Source organism: Anser anser, assembly GCF_964211835.1.
Source record: "Anser anser genome assembly, contig: HAP1_SCAFFOLD_793, whole genome shotgun sequence".
NCBI classification, from domain to species: domain Eukaryota; kingdom Metazoa; phylum Chordata; class Aves; order Anseriformes; family Anatidae; genus Anser; species Anser anser.
The window spans coordinates 1-14437 of record NW_028153633.1 but is presented as its reverse complement, the minus strand read 5'-3'; the positions used below and the strand labels follow the sequence as shown (position 1 = coordinate 14437).

Genomic DNA, 14437 nt, shown 5'->3' with positions numbered 1-14437 from the left:
ATCCCTGTAGAAGTGAAACCTCCGTACAGTGGCGTCTCCAGGGGCCTTACAGATGATGCTCAGGAGATCTCCTGCCATCACCTCTCCCAGCGGGGACTCCACCATCAGCAGGGGCTGGGGAAGGTGGTCTGAGAAAAGGGGAGGAATAAATGGAGACGTAGCAATAAGGACAGCACAAACGGATCTCCAGTTGTTTGCCTTCCCACTGCATGCAGCAAAGCTTGGGATTGTAGGCTTCCTGCCACGACATGAGAAGAGCGCCAGTGGCAGCCACCTTCCAGACCATGCTGGTCCCAGAAAGATAAATCCTCCACCCAGAAATCCTACTGATTTTGGGGATGGGCTGGGTTAAACCACAAAGCCCACCAATCCTGATTTCCAGGTGAGTTGTCACATTGCGGGGCGATAGCTGACACCCACGTTTGGGCATCTGAATAGTTCTCAGAGAGGAGGGAGAAAGCAGAGAGAAAGATAAAGAAATCACACAGCTCACCTCCAATCTTGATCACCAGTTTTTCGCTGGTTGGGGATATGAGCTGCTTCCGACCTTGCTTGAGGGAATAGCTGCAGAAATGCGGCCCCCTGTGTTGCATTCGGGAGAGGACGAACTCAAACGTGTAGTTATTCGTCGAGCTAAATCCTGAAACTGCCCAGCCAGCCTCGCCAAAAATTTGGTACGTCAGCTTCCCAGTGATGCTGGGGGGAGTGGTGCACACCAGCGTGACAGCGTCTCCAAAGAAATATTCCTTCTGTCCCTGCAGCACCCAGAGGGTCGGGGCAGGGACTGCGGCTGGGGGATAGAGAGGGAGACAGGCAGGGGGGACGGAGGTGAGGTGCAAGGAGCAGAGGCAGAAGGGACTAACTCCACGCAAATAAAAGAAACTGGCTTTCATTTCAAGGAATACAATAAAGCACAGAGGGGACCTCGTAAAGCAGAAATGTCTCTGGGCTATGGCTCATTTTATCTCCTTGGGATTCAGCACAAGGTTGCGTCCCGCTGCGGGAAGTGATGAAAGAAAGGAGACTGCAAAAACCCTTTCCACACCCTGGGCAGCTTTGCCATGCCGGCAGAAATGTCCTTAATGTGCTTTCAAGCAATTTTATTTTTTTTTGCTGCAACTTGGTAATTTATGAAAATAGGAAATGGGGAAGGGGGGTTGAAAAGGCTAAGGGTGAAGGGTAAAACCCCGCTGATGCTCCTCCACAGCAGCCACTGGGAAAACACGTTTGGTCTCCACCTCCCTACCTGCCCCCAGCTGCAAACCCTACAAAAATACCATTGACCCACACCCAAAATAGGAGGAGCAGGTGTGGGAAGGAGAGGGCCGGGAAGGGGTTGGGTCTCAAGGGGTTTCCACTCACCACCAGTGTGTTGACACGAGGCAGGACCTCAACAAAGTGAGATAACGAAAAATCCCCAGCACCCAATTTCACCACTGGGTTGTTATGGGGAGGGGGAATGAGGCTGAGGGTCTCCCAGACAGTCACACCTGTGGGACCCCAAATCCAGCCGTGCCCCCAGCAGCTCAGCCCCTGTTTAAGGAGACCCCAGAGGAGTTACCTTCCTCGGAGACCATCTGGCGATGTTAAGGCCCCCCCCCCCCCCCCCAGATTACTAAGACTCCCCCTCCCCAAGCCATTAAGGACCCTCCCTTTTAACCCCATTTTATCCCCCAATTTAACCCCCCCCACTTTACCCCCACCCCCCCATTTTACCCCCGGTCCCCCCCCCCCAATTTACCCCCAGCCCCCCCCATTTTAACCCCAGCCCCCCCCATTTTAACCCCCCTTTAACCCCAACCCCCCAAATTTTCCCCCAACCCCCCCAATTTACTCCCCCTTTACCCCCAACCCCCCATTTTACCCCCAGCCCCCCATTTTACCCCCCCCACTTTATCCCCAACCCCCCCCCCCCACTTTACCCTCACCCCCCTTGTCCCACCCCCCCCAATTTGGGCTCCCCCATTTAACCCCCCCCCTCATTTTACACCCAACCCCCCCACTTTACCCCACCCCCCCATTTTACCCCCGGTCCCCCCCCCCAATTTACCCCCAGCCCCCATTTAACCCCCCCATTTTACCCTCACCCCCCTAATTTGAAACCCCCAATTTACCCCTGAACCCCCCCAACTTACCCCTGAACCCCCCCAATTTACCCCCGACCTCCCCCAATCTACCCCCACCCCCCCATTTACCCCCACCCCCCCCACTTTTACCCCCCCCCCATTTTTTACCCCCCCCACCTGCGAAAATGCCGCCGCCGCCTCCTCCACGCCCTCCGCCAGCATCTGTGCCAGCTCCAGCCACACCTGGAGGGGGGGGGAGGCGAAAACCCACAAATATGACCCCCCCGTGTCCCCCCCCCACCCAAAAAATCGTGTCCCCCCCCCCTGGGGCGGGGGGTCCTCACCCCCCCATCCCCATGTACCCCCCCATTTCCCCCCGGTGCACCCCCAGACCCCCCCCCATCCCATTGTACCCCCCCCATTGCCCCCCCCATGTACCTTGGGGTACGCAGGGACCCAGGACCCCCCCGGGGACCCCCCACAAGCCCCCTCCCCGAGGAATTGGGGACCCAGGACCCCTTCCAACCCCCCCCCAAGGACCCCCCCGTGTTATTAAGGACCACCCCCCCCCCCACGGGCATATTAAGGACCCCCCCCCCAAAGCCATTAAGGACCCTCCCTGAGACCCCCCCAAGCATATTAAGGACCCCCCCCGGGCCATTAAGCCCCCCCCGGGCCATTAAGCCCCCCCCCGGGCCCACCTCGGCCTCGCTCCGCCGGGGGAGGCTCTCCCGCAGCGGCCGGGCCTGGAGCTCCGGGAGGCCGAGGGCGGCCTGGGCCCGCAGCGCCGCCAGCAGCGATCGCTTCTCCCGCAGCGACCAGGCCGCGGCCCGGGGCCTCCCCGCCGGGGCCTCGGCGAAGCGGGCCGGGACCAGGCGGGGCCGGGGGGGAGGCTTCATGGCGCGGGGAGATGGCGTCAGGGCGACGAAACGGGGTGGAAACGGGGGGAGCTGGGAGGGAACGGCCCGCCGGGGGGTGCTGGGAGATGTGGTTCGGGGGGGGAGGAGAAAGGGACAGCAGGTCTACCCAAAGGCTGCTGCTGGGAGGCTTCATTAGGGGCGTAATTAGGGTTAGGGTCGGGGTTGTTTGGAGAGAGAAGGCGCAGAGTCCCGTTGCGTGTGGGGCTGTGTAAAGGCTCCCCAAGGGAGATCAGGTCTACCCAAAGGCTTGGGTTGGGAGGCTTAATTAGGGGCGTAATTAGGGTTAGGGTCGGGGTTGTTCAGAAAGAAGGCGCAGAGTCCTGTTGCGTGTGGGGCTGTGTAAAGGCTCCCAAAGGGAGCTCAGGTCTACCCAAAGGCTTGGGTTGGGAGGCTTAATTAGGGGCGTAATTAGGGTTACATTTAGGGTAGTTTGGAGAAAGAGAAGGCGCAGAGTCCTGTTGTGTGTGGGGCTGTGTAAAGGCTCCCAAAGGGAGGTCAGGTCTACCCAAAGGCTTGGGTTGGGAGGCTTAATTAGGGGTGTAATTAGGGTTAGGGTTAATATCCTGGGGGGGGGGGTTGGGGGGGTCCCAGGGAGGATCCTTAATGGCTTGGGGGTGTGAGAAACGCTCCGTAGCCAACAACTTGGGCTCAGGCGAGGAGCTCAGCGAAGCAGGAATTTATTCGCGATCGCAGTGGCGGGCGCCCCACGAGCAGGAGCGCGCCTCCTGGTCCCCAAACCCAGTTTACATACTGTTTGGTGCCGGGACCCTCCCCAGTTTCCCCACTGAGTGGGCAATCCAGGCTCACAATCTGTCTGATGCTTCCCAGACAATGCCTGGCCTTCAGTTGCCGGCCTGTTTTTGGGATGGCAATGTTTTCTCCCCTTGTCTGCCTTGACTTAACACAGCGATTTCCACCTGATCGCTCTAAGGAGGCTGGGTGTCTGCATTTTAGGAGGTCACCTGCTGAGCTTTCTTATCACTGTAAGCACATCTCAATACCCCATTCCTTCCTTCTGTACCATGTAACACTGCAAAAACAACATTTCTGTTCCCACGGGGGGGGGTCTTAGTGGCTATGGGGGGGCCTTAATTAGGGTTAGGGTCTGGAGAGAGAGAACACCCCCCCACACACCTTCCCCTCCCCCCCAATAAATTAAGGACCCCCCCCACGGGCATATTAAGGGACCCCCCCCCCAAGCCATTAAGGACCCTCCCTGAGACCCCCCCAGCCATATTAAGGACCCCCCCCCGGGCATTAAGCCCCCTCCCCCCCCCCCCCGGGATATTAAGGAACCCCTGGGATATTAAGGCCCCCCCCCATGGATTTTAAGCCCCCCCCCCAGGCCTTTAAGGACCCCCCGGGCCTTTAAGCCCCCCCCATGGATTTTAAGCCCCCCCGGGGATATTAAGGACACCCCCCCCCGGGCCATTAAGCCCCCTCCCGGGCCATTAAGTCCCGTTGCGTGTGGGGCTGTGTAAAGGCTCCCAAAGGGAGGTCAGGTCTACCCAAAGGCTGCTGCTGGGAGGCTTAATTAGGGGTGTAATTAGGGTTAGGCTTAATATCCTGGGGGGGGTGTTAATGGAGAAAAGGTCTCCTGCCTCTCGACACCCCCTTACGAGGAAGTTGTAGACTGTGATGAGGTCCCCCCTCAGCCTCCTCTTCTCCAGGCTGAACAGGCCCAGTGACCTCAGCCGTCACTGACATAACATAACACAACATAAATATTTCACAATATTTATTTAAGCTGCAGCCTGGGGGTCAGTAATTGCCCCAGGCTGCACCCCGGGGGGGCCTGCCCCAGCCCTTGGAGGAGGGTGGCAGGCTGGCCACTGGTGGCAGGCGGGCCGCTCTTCCAGGCACTGATGGTGGCCGCTGGCGTCGGGCCTGGCTCTCAGGCGTACCACGGTGGTCAGGCCGCCTGTACGGGCTCACGGAGCGGCTGCGGGTGTCAGTCTGGGCTGCCTGGGCTGCGGCGAGGCGCCTGCGGAGACAGGAACTTGCTGAGGCCGTGCTGCGGCTGCGGTGCCAGGCGGGTGCGAGGCAGCAGGGTGCAGGCACCCGGCTGTGCGTGAGCTGTGGGCACACAGTGCTCTGTGCAGAAAACAGGGTGCCCTGTGCCCTCGGCTGGGACTCTGCTCCCCTCCACATCCTGCCCCAGCTTGTCTCCTCCCCAGCGCCTCGCCAGCCATCCTGACCTGCCTGCTCTGCACGTGCTGTCCCAGCAAGAAGACCTGGCCCCCGCAGAGACAGGGGTCCACAGCCGGGCTCAGCACGACCGGGTCCCAACAGCCACCGGCTGCCCTTTTTCAGAGCGCCTTGCAAGGACCAGTACTCAGCTCCCTGCCCGGCCCTGGCCCTGGCCCAACAAGGTGACGGCCTCGGCTCCCTGTTCGGGGAGGTGCTGCCCATCCGCTCTTTGGGATGTGTAATTAAACACACAAGCTCTGTGTGTGCTGAGGACACGCACGCTGGCAGCGCTCAGGTGCGGCTGTGACACACCGACTGCCCCTCTCCAAGGCAATGCCCGCAGCTGGCAGGGCTCATCCCCATGCTCCCAGTAGCTGGCACACCTTGGCTGAGGCGGACACCTGCAATTCAGGGCATCCCAGAACAGGGTGCCTTGTGCTGGGGGGGAACTGGCACTGCTGCGCTTCTCTCTCCGATGGCACCCTCTCTCAGCTCCTGCATTTCTCTTCCTGACCTCGCTTTGCCTACGGCTGTCCCTGGCTCTGCTCTTGCTGCGGAAGGGCCAAGCTTCGCTAAGACCAGCAACAGAAAAATGGGCTCCAGAACAGAATGCCCAGGAATTAGAGGCCACCTAAAGCACTGGACAGCAGAAATTTCAGAAGAGTCTGGTCAAAAACTAACTGCTCACTTCACAATACGCTAACGACAACTGCTTCCTGGCTGGCAGCAGCCACATAATAATGTTAACAAAGATACGGTAAAGAATTTGGGAGGGGGAGAGGAGGAGAGGGAGCGGGGGAACAACAACTCACTGGTTTTTCTGCCACCAACGCCTGACAAGCACACAGCATGAAGTACACAGCTATCAGAAGCAGGAAGGCAACCAAGAATGCCACAGCGCCTCCTATGCAGTAACGGCCTCCTATGCAGTAACTTCGGAATTTTTGGGGCTTTGCAGTGTTTGCATTGTTCTCCCCATCCACGCCTGCAAGAACAATTGTGGACATTGCTGTGTCCTGCGCACTACTGGTAATCTCACAGGAGGTCTGGCATTGCCAGGAAGTGTTCTGTTTCATTTGGTTAGCATCTTTGAGCAAGTGAAAATCCTCAGGCCGCAATGCTTCCTGAGGTTCAGCAGAAGCTGGGGAATCTGCCAAAGGCACTGCAACTCAAGGCACTCTGGAGCCTCCCTTTTGCCTCTCAGCTTTGTTTTCCCTCCATCCTTTGTTTCCCCTGCCATAATGCTGAGGGCCCAGTGTCTCAGGTTTGCTTCCCCAGCTCTTTGGAGTTCTAAAAGTTCTTAGGCGCTTGCCCACCTTCGCTGCTCGAGGCAAACTCGGAGCCTTAGGGACAAAACTGAACAAAATTCGGGAGCCCAGGAGTGCCAGTGAGGCAGTGCCCTGTTTGCACTGGGTCAGGGCATCACTCTGGGCCTCAGCTCACAGGAGGGGTCCCGTTTCCCATCGTCTGCTCAATGGGCTTCTCATGGCTTCGTTCCCCCAAGAGCAAGGTTCCAAAATCCCTGGGAACTGGGTGCGCTGGGAGGTGACCCCTCTCTAACCACAGCCACAGAGCTTTGTGAGCGTCTCTCCGCTGCACTGCTCTCACATGCTGTCACAGCCCGGGGAAGACAGCCATCCTCAGGGAGCCACTCCTGCCTTCCTCTGCAACACTTGCTGCCTACTGACACTCTTGGGTTTGGCTGCTGACATGAGCTGCAAGAGCGGGTACCAGGGCAAGAACCTGCACACGCATGCTGGTTCTGGTTGGTGACAGCGGATGACCAAGAAACAGCCTTTACCTGGTGGGGCAGTTGCCTGTGTTGCCCCTGTTCGTTTGTCAGAGAGTGGCAGCGTGCGACCGCTTCCTCGCCAAAGCACCTTCTTCGGCACAGTCTCTCTAACCAGCCCTTTAGAAAGAAAGCAGGACAGTGTGACTACAAGGAACTGCTCCTCCTTGAACCATATTCTGGGCACAGCTGCAAGCACACACCAGTTGCTGCTGGCTGGATACCAATGTTTGCACGGAACAGCTCGGACCACTTATGGTAGTGCTGGGCTAGCAGCTGCCCCTGGGACACGGCGTGACCCACAAGCGGCAGCAGAGGCTCTCGGCCTTCTCTGGCGCTCACCAGTGCCTGCCAGGTGTGAAATTGAGTGTCTCCGCTCTGATCCATCCCTTCCTGCTGTGCAGGTTACGGTGTGTCCACACATGGATTTAGAACCTCAGCTTCCCAAGTCTTATGGCGGACAGAGTGAAATATACCCACCATGTGCTGCCTCGTCTAACTCCTTTATGAGATCCTCTATGATGTCAGGGGATGTTGGGGAAGATTTTCTTATTTCAGCATTGTCCTTTGCTCTTAGAGGACCTGAACAGAAAGTAGGAAGTTAACTTTGGCACCAGTGCAATTTGGAGAAGCAGGGCTTCGTTTGTGAAGTCAGTGAAATGACTTCCCACCCCTGGGATACCAGCTGGGCTCCAGCGCAGGAAGCAGCCGAGGGTCTGGCAAAGCCCTCCCTGGGGACACTTCTGCAACCAAAGCCCCGTGAGAAGTTTCTGTCACATCGACACCTACATCAGTAGCTCTATGGCAGTGCCCTGTTTGCACTGGGTCAGGGCATCACTCTGGGCCTCAGCTCACAGGAGGGGTCCCGTTTCCCATCGTCTGCTCAGTGGGCTTCTGACGGCCTCGTTCCCCCAAGAGCAAGGTTCCAAAATCCCTGGGAACTGGGTGCGCTGGGAGGTGACCCCTCTCTAGCCACAGCCACAGAGCTTTGTGAGCGTCCCTCCGCTGCACTGCTCTCACATGCTGTCACAGCCCGGGGAAGACAGCCATCCTCAGGGAGCCACTCCTGCCTTCCTCTGCAACACTTGCTGCCTACTGACACTCTTGGGTTTGGCTGCTGACATGAGCTGCAAGAGCGGGTACCAGGGCAAGAACCTGCACACGCATGCTGGTTCTGGTTGGTGACAGCGGATGACCAAGAAACAGCCTTTACCTGGTGGGGCAGTTGACTTCACTGGCTCTGTTCTTTTGCCAGGGAGCGGCAGCGTGCGACCGCTTCCTCGCCAAAGCACCTCCTTCGGCACAGTCTCTCTAACCAGCCCTTTAGAAAGAAAGCAGGACAGTGTGACTACAAGGAACTGCTCCTCCTTGAACCATATTCTGGGCACAGCTGCAAGCACACACCAGTTGCTGCTGGCTGGATACCAATGTTTGCACGGAACAGCTCGGACCACTTATGGTAGTGCTGGGCTAGCAGCTGCCCCTGGGACACGGCGTGACCCACAAGCGGCAGCAGAGGCTCTCGGCCTTCTCTGGCGCTCACCAGTGCCTGCCAGGTGTGAAATTGAGTGTCTCCGCTCTGATCCATCCCTTCCTGCTGTGCAGGTTACGGTGTGTCCACACATGGATTTAGAACCTCACCTTCCCACAAGCCCTGCCCACCCACCTGCTCCCGGTGGTCGCCATGGCGCATCCTGGGCACCCCGGGCACACAGGGCCACCAGCAGGAGGAAGAGGACGCAGGCAGGGGCCGTGGCTCCCCACACTCGCACCATGCTTCCACCACCGCCGCTGCAGCTGCAGCTACTGCTGCTGTCAGGACCGGTGCGGAGCAGTGCCTGTGGGCTGGCCCAGCGTCACAATGGGGTGTCGGGATGTCACGGCCCAGCACTGCATCACCGAGAGGTATTGTGACCTCGCAGCCCTCCCGGTGTCACGGAGCAGCGTTGGGACCTCATGGCCCGGCAGCACGCTCCCTCCCCTCTATCGATTCTTTCTCATCCACTGCTGGCTGCCGGGGGCTGAGGGCATGGCAGAAAGAGGCTGGAGGGGAAGGAAGGCTGCGAGGTGGAGATAAGGCCGCGGAGGACAGGAGAGAGCGGTTCCGCTATCCTCATATCTCACAGCCTCATACTGCCCCAAAGTCGCTCTGTATCCCATCGGCAGGGTCGCCATCTCCTTCCTGCCCCCATATCCCTCCCCAGCAGCCTGCCGTATCCCCAAAGCCCCCTGTCCTTAGTGCCATCCATAGCCAGATTTCCCAGCGCGCCCCCATCAGCTCAGGTTCCCGTATTGATCACGCAGCTTCCCCACATCCCTGCATTCCCCTCATATCCAGTGCTGGTGGCATGCCATATCCCATAGCCCCGCACATGCCCCAAATATCCACCACTCACTCCTTAACGTCCCACCCCAATATCCCCCCAGTTCCCTGTACGCCACCCCCAGGGGCTCAAATGCCACCTCCACATTTTCACACGTTCCCAGTCTCTGCATTTCCAGCATCCTCCTGTTGCAGCCCCACAGCTCCCACGTATATGGGCTATGGGACATTCCCCTCCAAAAGCCCAAACACCAGAGCCCCCAGCCACCCACCCCACCTGCAGCGGCTCTCCCACCCCTCCCTGGATGCCCTAACATCCCTAACACACCGGGACAACCAGGCGAGGTGACAGCGGTGGCCATCCAGTTAATGACCCGCACAAGGGCTTGTTCTGATTTGGGGGCTCTCCTTCCACCTTTTTTCTTCTCCTTCACCTCTCCAACCTGCTCTTCCCACCGTCGTGCCCTCCTCGATGCTCCTGGCATCCCTTTTCTTCCCCATCCCTCTCTCACTCTGTCTCAGCCTCTGTCCATGCTTTCATTTTTCACTCACACTGTTTGTCTCTCCATTTCATTTCTCACCCTTTCTCACTCCTTTCTTTTTCCTCACAATTTCCATTTTTATTTCTGGTCTTTCTTCATTTTCTCTTTCACAATCACCCTTCCCGACAACGTCCATGTCTCCTCCCTCCCCTCTACCACGTGAAACGACCCCTTTCTACTTCTTTCATCCTCCCAGGAACCGTTTCTTGCTTTGTTTTCCCACAGGTGAGCACCTGTTTGGCTGCACACCAGTCTTTTGGGATGCGTCTTCAGCAGGGAGCGGTCTTTAGGGGGTGGAATCGCCCACAGCATCTTCCTCTCATTAGTGTTCCTCATACTTATTCTCCTCCTGAAGGGTGTGTGGGGATCTGGCGTGCAGCTGGGAGATCCCGGCAGGGCTGGCTCCAGACAGGAACGAGGCGTCTGCGGGAAGGAGCGAGGTGGGTGGTGGGGAGCCCAAAGGTGGGGCGATTCCCCCCTCAGCTCAGGGTGTACCTTTGGTTCTCCCCCGGGCCCAGAAGAAGAGGAGGATGAGGCTGTTGATGGTGAGGAAGCAGCCGCCCACAACCAGGAGCCGTAGAAGAAGGAAGCAGCTCTTCCCTGCAAGAGGGTGGGACAGGTTAGGAGATGTAGACACAGTTCATGCGTGCTGACGGAGGGAAGGCTGTGAGCATCGTTCCGCCACCATCTCTCTTTCCCTTTCCCCACCCCTCCGTCTCCAGGCATTCTGCTCAGGTCCTGAGTGCTGAACACCCAAAGACTTTCCCCGCTTGCTTGGCTCTGCAGGAGGCACTGAGAAATTTGGGAACAATGGCTCGGGAGGCCAAGGAGAGGCTGCTGAGCCATAAAGGTGGACAGAGGGATGCTCGATACTTGTTTGGGGTGGTTGGGGTGATGGAAGGGCTGAGAGGGAGGGAGAGGTGGGTGCAAGACTGGGTGGGCTGAGTCATGGACAGAAGGATGGTGATCGGATAGATAGAGCAGCTGCCCGGTGCAAAAATCAGCTAGTTTGGAGAGGAACGTACAGGGACTGGAATGGAATCGTTTCAGGAAAAAATGGAGAGAGGGAGGGACAGACGGATGGACAGATGGAGAGAGGGATGGTTTAATGGGCTGGTTACTGGATGGATGGATGGGTGGATGGATGGATGGGTTGGTGGTGGATGGACTGACAGATTGTTAGGTGGGTGGATGGATGGCCAGCTCACCTTTCTTTTGGGCATTTATACTGATAGACACGGCTTGGCTTGTGAAGGACGGGATCCACCTCTCAGGCTTTTTTTCCTCATACTTGCAGGTAAAGTTTCCACTCTGTTGGGGACCAGCACGTGGGAGCTGGAGGACCATGGAAGTCCTTAAATTGCCCCCGTGATCTGCTGCATTGTCCTCAGAGCCTTCTGTCGTAGGGAGGACCTCTTGGCCATCCCTGTAGAAGTGAAACCTCCGTACAGTGGCGTCTCCAGGGGCCTTACAGATGATGCTCAGGAGATCTCCTGCCATCACCTCTCCCAGCGGGGACTCCACCATCAGCAGGGGCTGGGGAAGGTGGTCTGAGAAAAGGGGAGGAATAAATGGAGACGTAGCAATAAGGACAGCACAAACGGATCTCCAGTTGTTTGCCTTCCCACTGCATGCAGCAAAGCTTGGGATTGTAGGCTTCCTGCCACGACATGAGAAGAGCGCCAGTGGCAGCCACCTTCCAGACCATGCTGGTCCCAGAAAGATAAATCCTCCACCCAGAAATCCTACTGATTTTGGGGATGGGCTGGGTTAAACCACAAAGCCCACCAATCCTGATTTCCAGGTGAGTTGTCACATTGCGGGGCGATAGCTGACACCCACGTTTGGGCATCTGAATAGTTCTCAGAGAGGAGGGAGAAAGCAGAGAGAAAGATAAAGAAATCACACAGCTCACCTCCAATCTTGATCACCAGTTTTTCGCTGGTTGGGGATATGAGCTGCTTCCAACCTTGCTTGAGGGAATAGCTGCAGAAATGCGGCCCCCTGTGTTGCATTCGGGAGAGGACGAACTCAAACGTGTAGTTATTCGTCGAGCTAAATCCTGAAACTGCCCAGCCAGCCTCGCCAAAAATTTGGTACGTCAGCTTCCCAGTGATGCTGGGGGGAGTGGTGCACACCAGCGTGACAGCGTCTCCAAAGAAATATTCCTTCTGTCCCTGCAGCACCCAGAGGGTCGGGGCAGGGACTGCGGCTGGGGGATAGAGAGGGAGACAGGCAGGGGGGACGGAGGTGAGGTGCAAGGAGCAGAGGCAGAAGGGACTAACTCCACGCAAATAAAAGAAACTGGCTTTCATTTCAAGGAATACAATAAAGCACAGAGGGGACCTCGTAAAGCAGAAATGTCTCTGGGCTATGGCTCATTTTATCTCCTTGGGATTCAGCACAAGGTTGCGTCCCGCTGCGGGAAGTGATGAAAGAAAGGAGACTGCAAAAACCCTTTCCACACCCTGGGCAGCTTTGCCATGCCGGCAGAAATGTCCTTAATGTGCTTTCAAGCAATTTTATTTTTTTTTGCTGCAACTTGGTAATTTATGAAAATAGGAAATGGGGAAGGGGGGTTGAAAAGGCTAAGGGTGAAGGGTAAAACCCGTCGCTGATGCTCCTCCACAGCAGCCACTGGGAAAACACGTTTGGTCTCCACCTCCCTACCTGCCCCCAGCTGCAAACCCTACAAAAATACCATTGACCCACACCCAAAATAGGAGGAGCAGGTGTGGGAAGGAGAGGGCCGGGAAGGGGTTGGGTCTCAAGGGGTTTCCACTCACCACCAGTGTGTTGACACGAGGCAGGACCTCAACAAAGTGAGATAACGAAAAATCCCCAGCACCCAATTTCACCACTGGGTTGTTATGGGGAGGGGGAATGAGGCTGAGGGTCTCCCAGACAGTCACACCTGTGGGACCCCAAATCCAGCCGTGCCCCCAGCAGCTCAGCCCCTGTTTAAGGAGACCCCAGAGGAGTTACCTTCCTCGGAGACCATCTGGCGATGTTAAGGCCCCCCCCCCCCCCCCCCAGATTACTAAGACTCCCCCTCCCCAAGCCATTAAGGACCCTCCCTTTTAACCCCATTTTATCCCCCAATTTAACCCCCCCCACTTTACCCCCACCCCCCCATTTTACCCCCGGTCCCCCCCCCCCAATTTACCCCCAGCCCCCCCCATTTTAACCCCAGCCCCCCCCATTTTAACCCCCCTTTAACCCCAACCCCCCAAATTTTCCCCCAACCCCCCCAATTTACTCCCCCTTTACCCCCAACCCCCCATTTTACCCCCAGCCCCCCATTTTACCCCCCCCACTTTATCCCCAACCCCCCCCCCCCACTTTACCCTCACCCCCCTTGTCCCACCCCCCCCAATTTGGGCTCCCCCATTTAACCCCCCCCCTCATTTTACACCCAACCCCCCCACTTTACCCCACCCCCCCATTTTACCCCCGGTCCCCCCCCCCAATTTACCCCCAGCCCCCATTTAACCCCCCCATTTTACCCTCACCCCCCTAATTTGAAACCCCCAATTTACCCCTGAACCCCCCCAACTTACCCCTGAACCCCCCCAATTTACCCCCGACCTCCCCCAATCTACCCCCACCCCCCCATTTACCCCCACCCCCCCCACTTTTACCCCCCCCCCATTTTTTACCCCCCCCACCTGCGAAAATGCCGCCGCCGCCTCCTCCACGCCCTCCGCCAGCATCTGTGCCAGCTCCAGCCACACCTGGAGGGGGGGGGAGGCGAAAACCCACAAATATGACCCCCCCGTGTCCCCCCCCCACCCAAAAAATCGTGTCCCCCCCCCCTGGGGCGGGGGGTCCTCACCCCCCCATCCCCATGTACCCCCCCATTTCCCCCCGGTGCACCCCCAGACCCCCCCCCATCCCATTGTACCCCCCCCATTGCCCCCCCCATGTACCTTGGGGTACGCAGGGACCCAGGACCCCCCCGGGGACCCCCCACAAGCCCCCTCCCCGAGGAATTGGGGACCCAGGACCCCTTCCAACCCCCCCCCAAGGACCCCCCCGTGTTATTAAGGACCACCCCCCCCCCCACGGGCATATTAAGGACCCCCCCCCCAAAGCCATTAAGGACCCTCCCTGAGACCCCCCCAAGCATATTAAGGACCCCCCCCGGGCCATTAAGCCCCCCCCGGGCCATTAAGCCCCCCCCCGGGCCCACCTCGGCCTCGCTCCGCCGGGGGAGGCTCTCCCGCAGCGGCCGGGCCTGGAGCTCCGGGAGGCCGAGGGCGGCCTGGGCCCGCAGCGCCGCCAGCAGCGATCGCTTCTCCCGCAGCGACCAGGCCGCGGCCCGGGGCCTCCCCGCCGGGGCCTCGGCGAAGCGGGCCGGGACCAGGCGGGGCCGGGGGGGAGGCTTCATGGCGCGGGGAGATGGCGTCAGGGCGACGAAACGGGGTGGAAACGGGGGGAGCTGGGAGGGAACGGCCCGCCGGGGGGTGCTGGGAGATGTGGTTCGGGGGGGGAGGAGAAAGGGACAGCAGGTCTACCCAAAGGCTGCTGCTGGGAGGCTTCATTAGGGGCGTAATTAGGGTTAGGGTCGGGGTTGTTTGGAGAGAGAAGGCGCAGAGTCCCGTTGC

General features: G+C 58.5%; 2 protein-coding genes across 10 annotated transcripts; both read right to left on the bottom strand.

Moving 5' to 3' along the window:
- Positions 1 to 6: 6 nt before the first annotated feature.
- Positions 7 to 3008, bottom strand: LOC310891772 (snRNA-activating protein complex subunit 2-like). Of its 4 annotated transcripts, none has more exons than XM_083853995.1 (4): positions 2768 to 2996; positions 2244 to 2309; positions 1363 to 1533; positions 537 to 790 (listed from the first exon to the last, which is right to left on the bottom strand). In XM_083853995.1, the coding sequence occupies exons 1-4, from the start codon at positions 2963 to 2965 to the stop codon at positions 680 to 682; spliced, it is 546 nt and encodes a 181-aa protein (XP_083710121.1). In that variant the 5' UTR covers positions 2966 to 2996; the 3' UTR covers positions 537 to 679. The 4 variants fall into 4 exon arrangements, 3 of the variants coding, with proteins under 3 accessions (XP_083710121.1, XP_083710123.1, XP_083710122.1); XM_083853997.1 differs by lacking the exon at positions 537 to 790 and adding an exon at positions 874 to 997 and having other exon boundaries at positions 2768 to 3003; XM_083853996.1 differs by lacking the exon at positions 537 to 790 and adding an exon at positions 1039 to 1265 and having other exon boundaries at positions 2768 to 3008.
- A 1701-nt stretch (positions 3009 to 4709) lies between these two features.
- LOC310891774 (snRNA-activating protein complex subunit 2-like) lies at positions 4710 to 14391 on the bottom strand. Of its 6 annotated transcripts, XM_083854002.1 has the most exons (11): positions 14023 to 14251; positions 13499 to 13564; positions 12617 to 12787; positions 11746 to 12042; positions 11039 to 11380; positions 10326 to 10430; positions 8179 to 10253; positions 7446 to 7547; positions 6978 to 7085; positions 5989 to 6161; positions 4710 to 4970 (listed from the first exon to the last, which is right to left on the bottom strand). In XM_083854002.1, exons 4-7 carry the CDS (start codon positions 11843 to 11845, stop codon positions 10153 to 10155), a joined length of 648 nt encoding a protein of 215 aa, XP_083710128.1. In that variant the 5' UTR covers positions 11846 to 12042; positions 12617 to 12787; positions 13499 to 13564; positions 14023 to 14251; the 3' UTR covers positions 4710 to 4970; positions 5989 to 6161; positions 6978 to 7085; positions 7446 to 7547; positions 8179 to 10152. The 6 variants fall into 6 exon arrangements, with proteins under 6 accessions (XP_083710128.1, XP_083710124.1, XP_083710126.1 ...); XM_083853998.1 differs by lacking the exons at positions 12617 to 12787; positions 13499 to 13564 and having other exon boundaries at positions 14023 to 14391; XM_083854000.1 differs by lacking the exons at positions 5989 to 6161; positions 12617 to 12787; positions 13499 to 13564 and having other exon boundaries at positions 14023 to 14391.
- Positions 14392 to 14437: the final 46 nt, after the last annotated feature.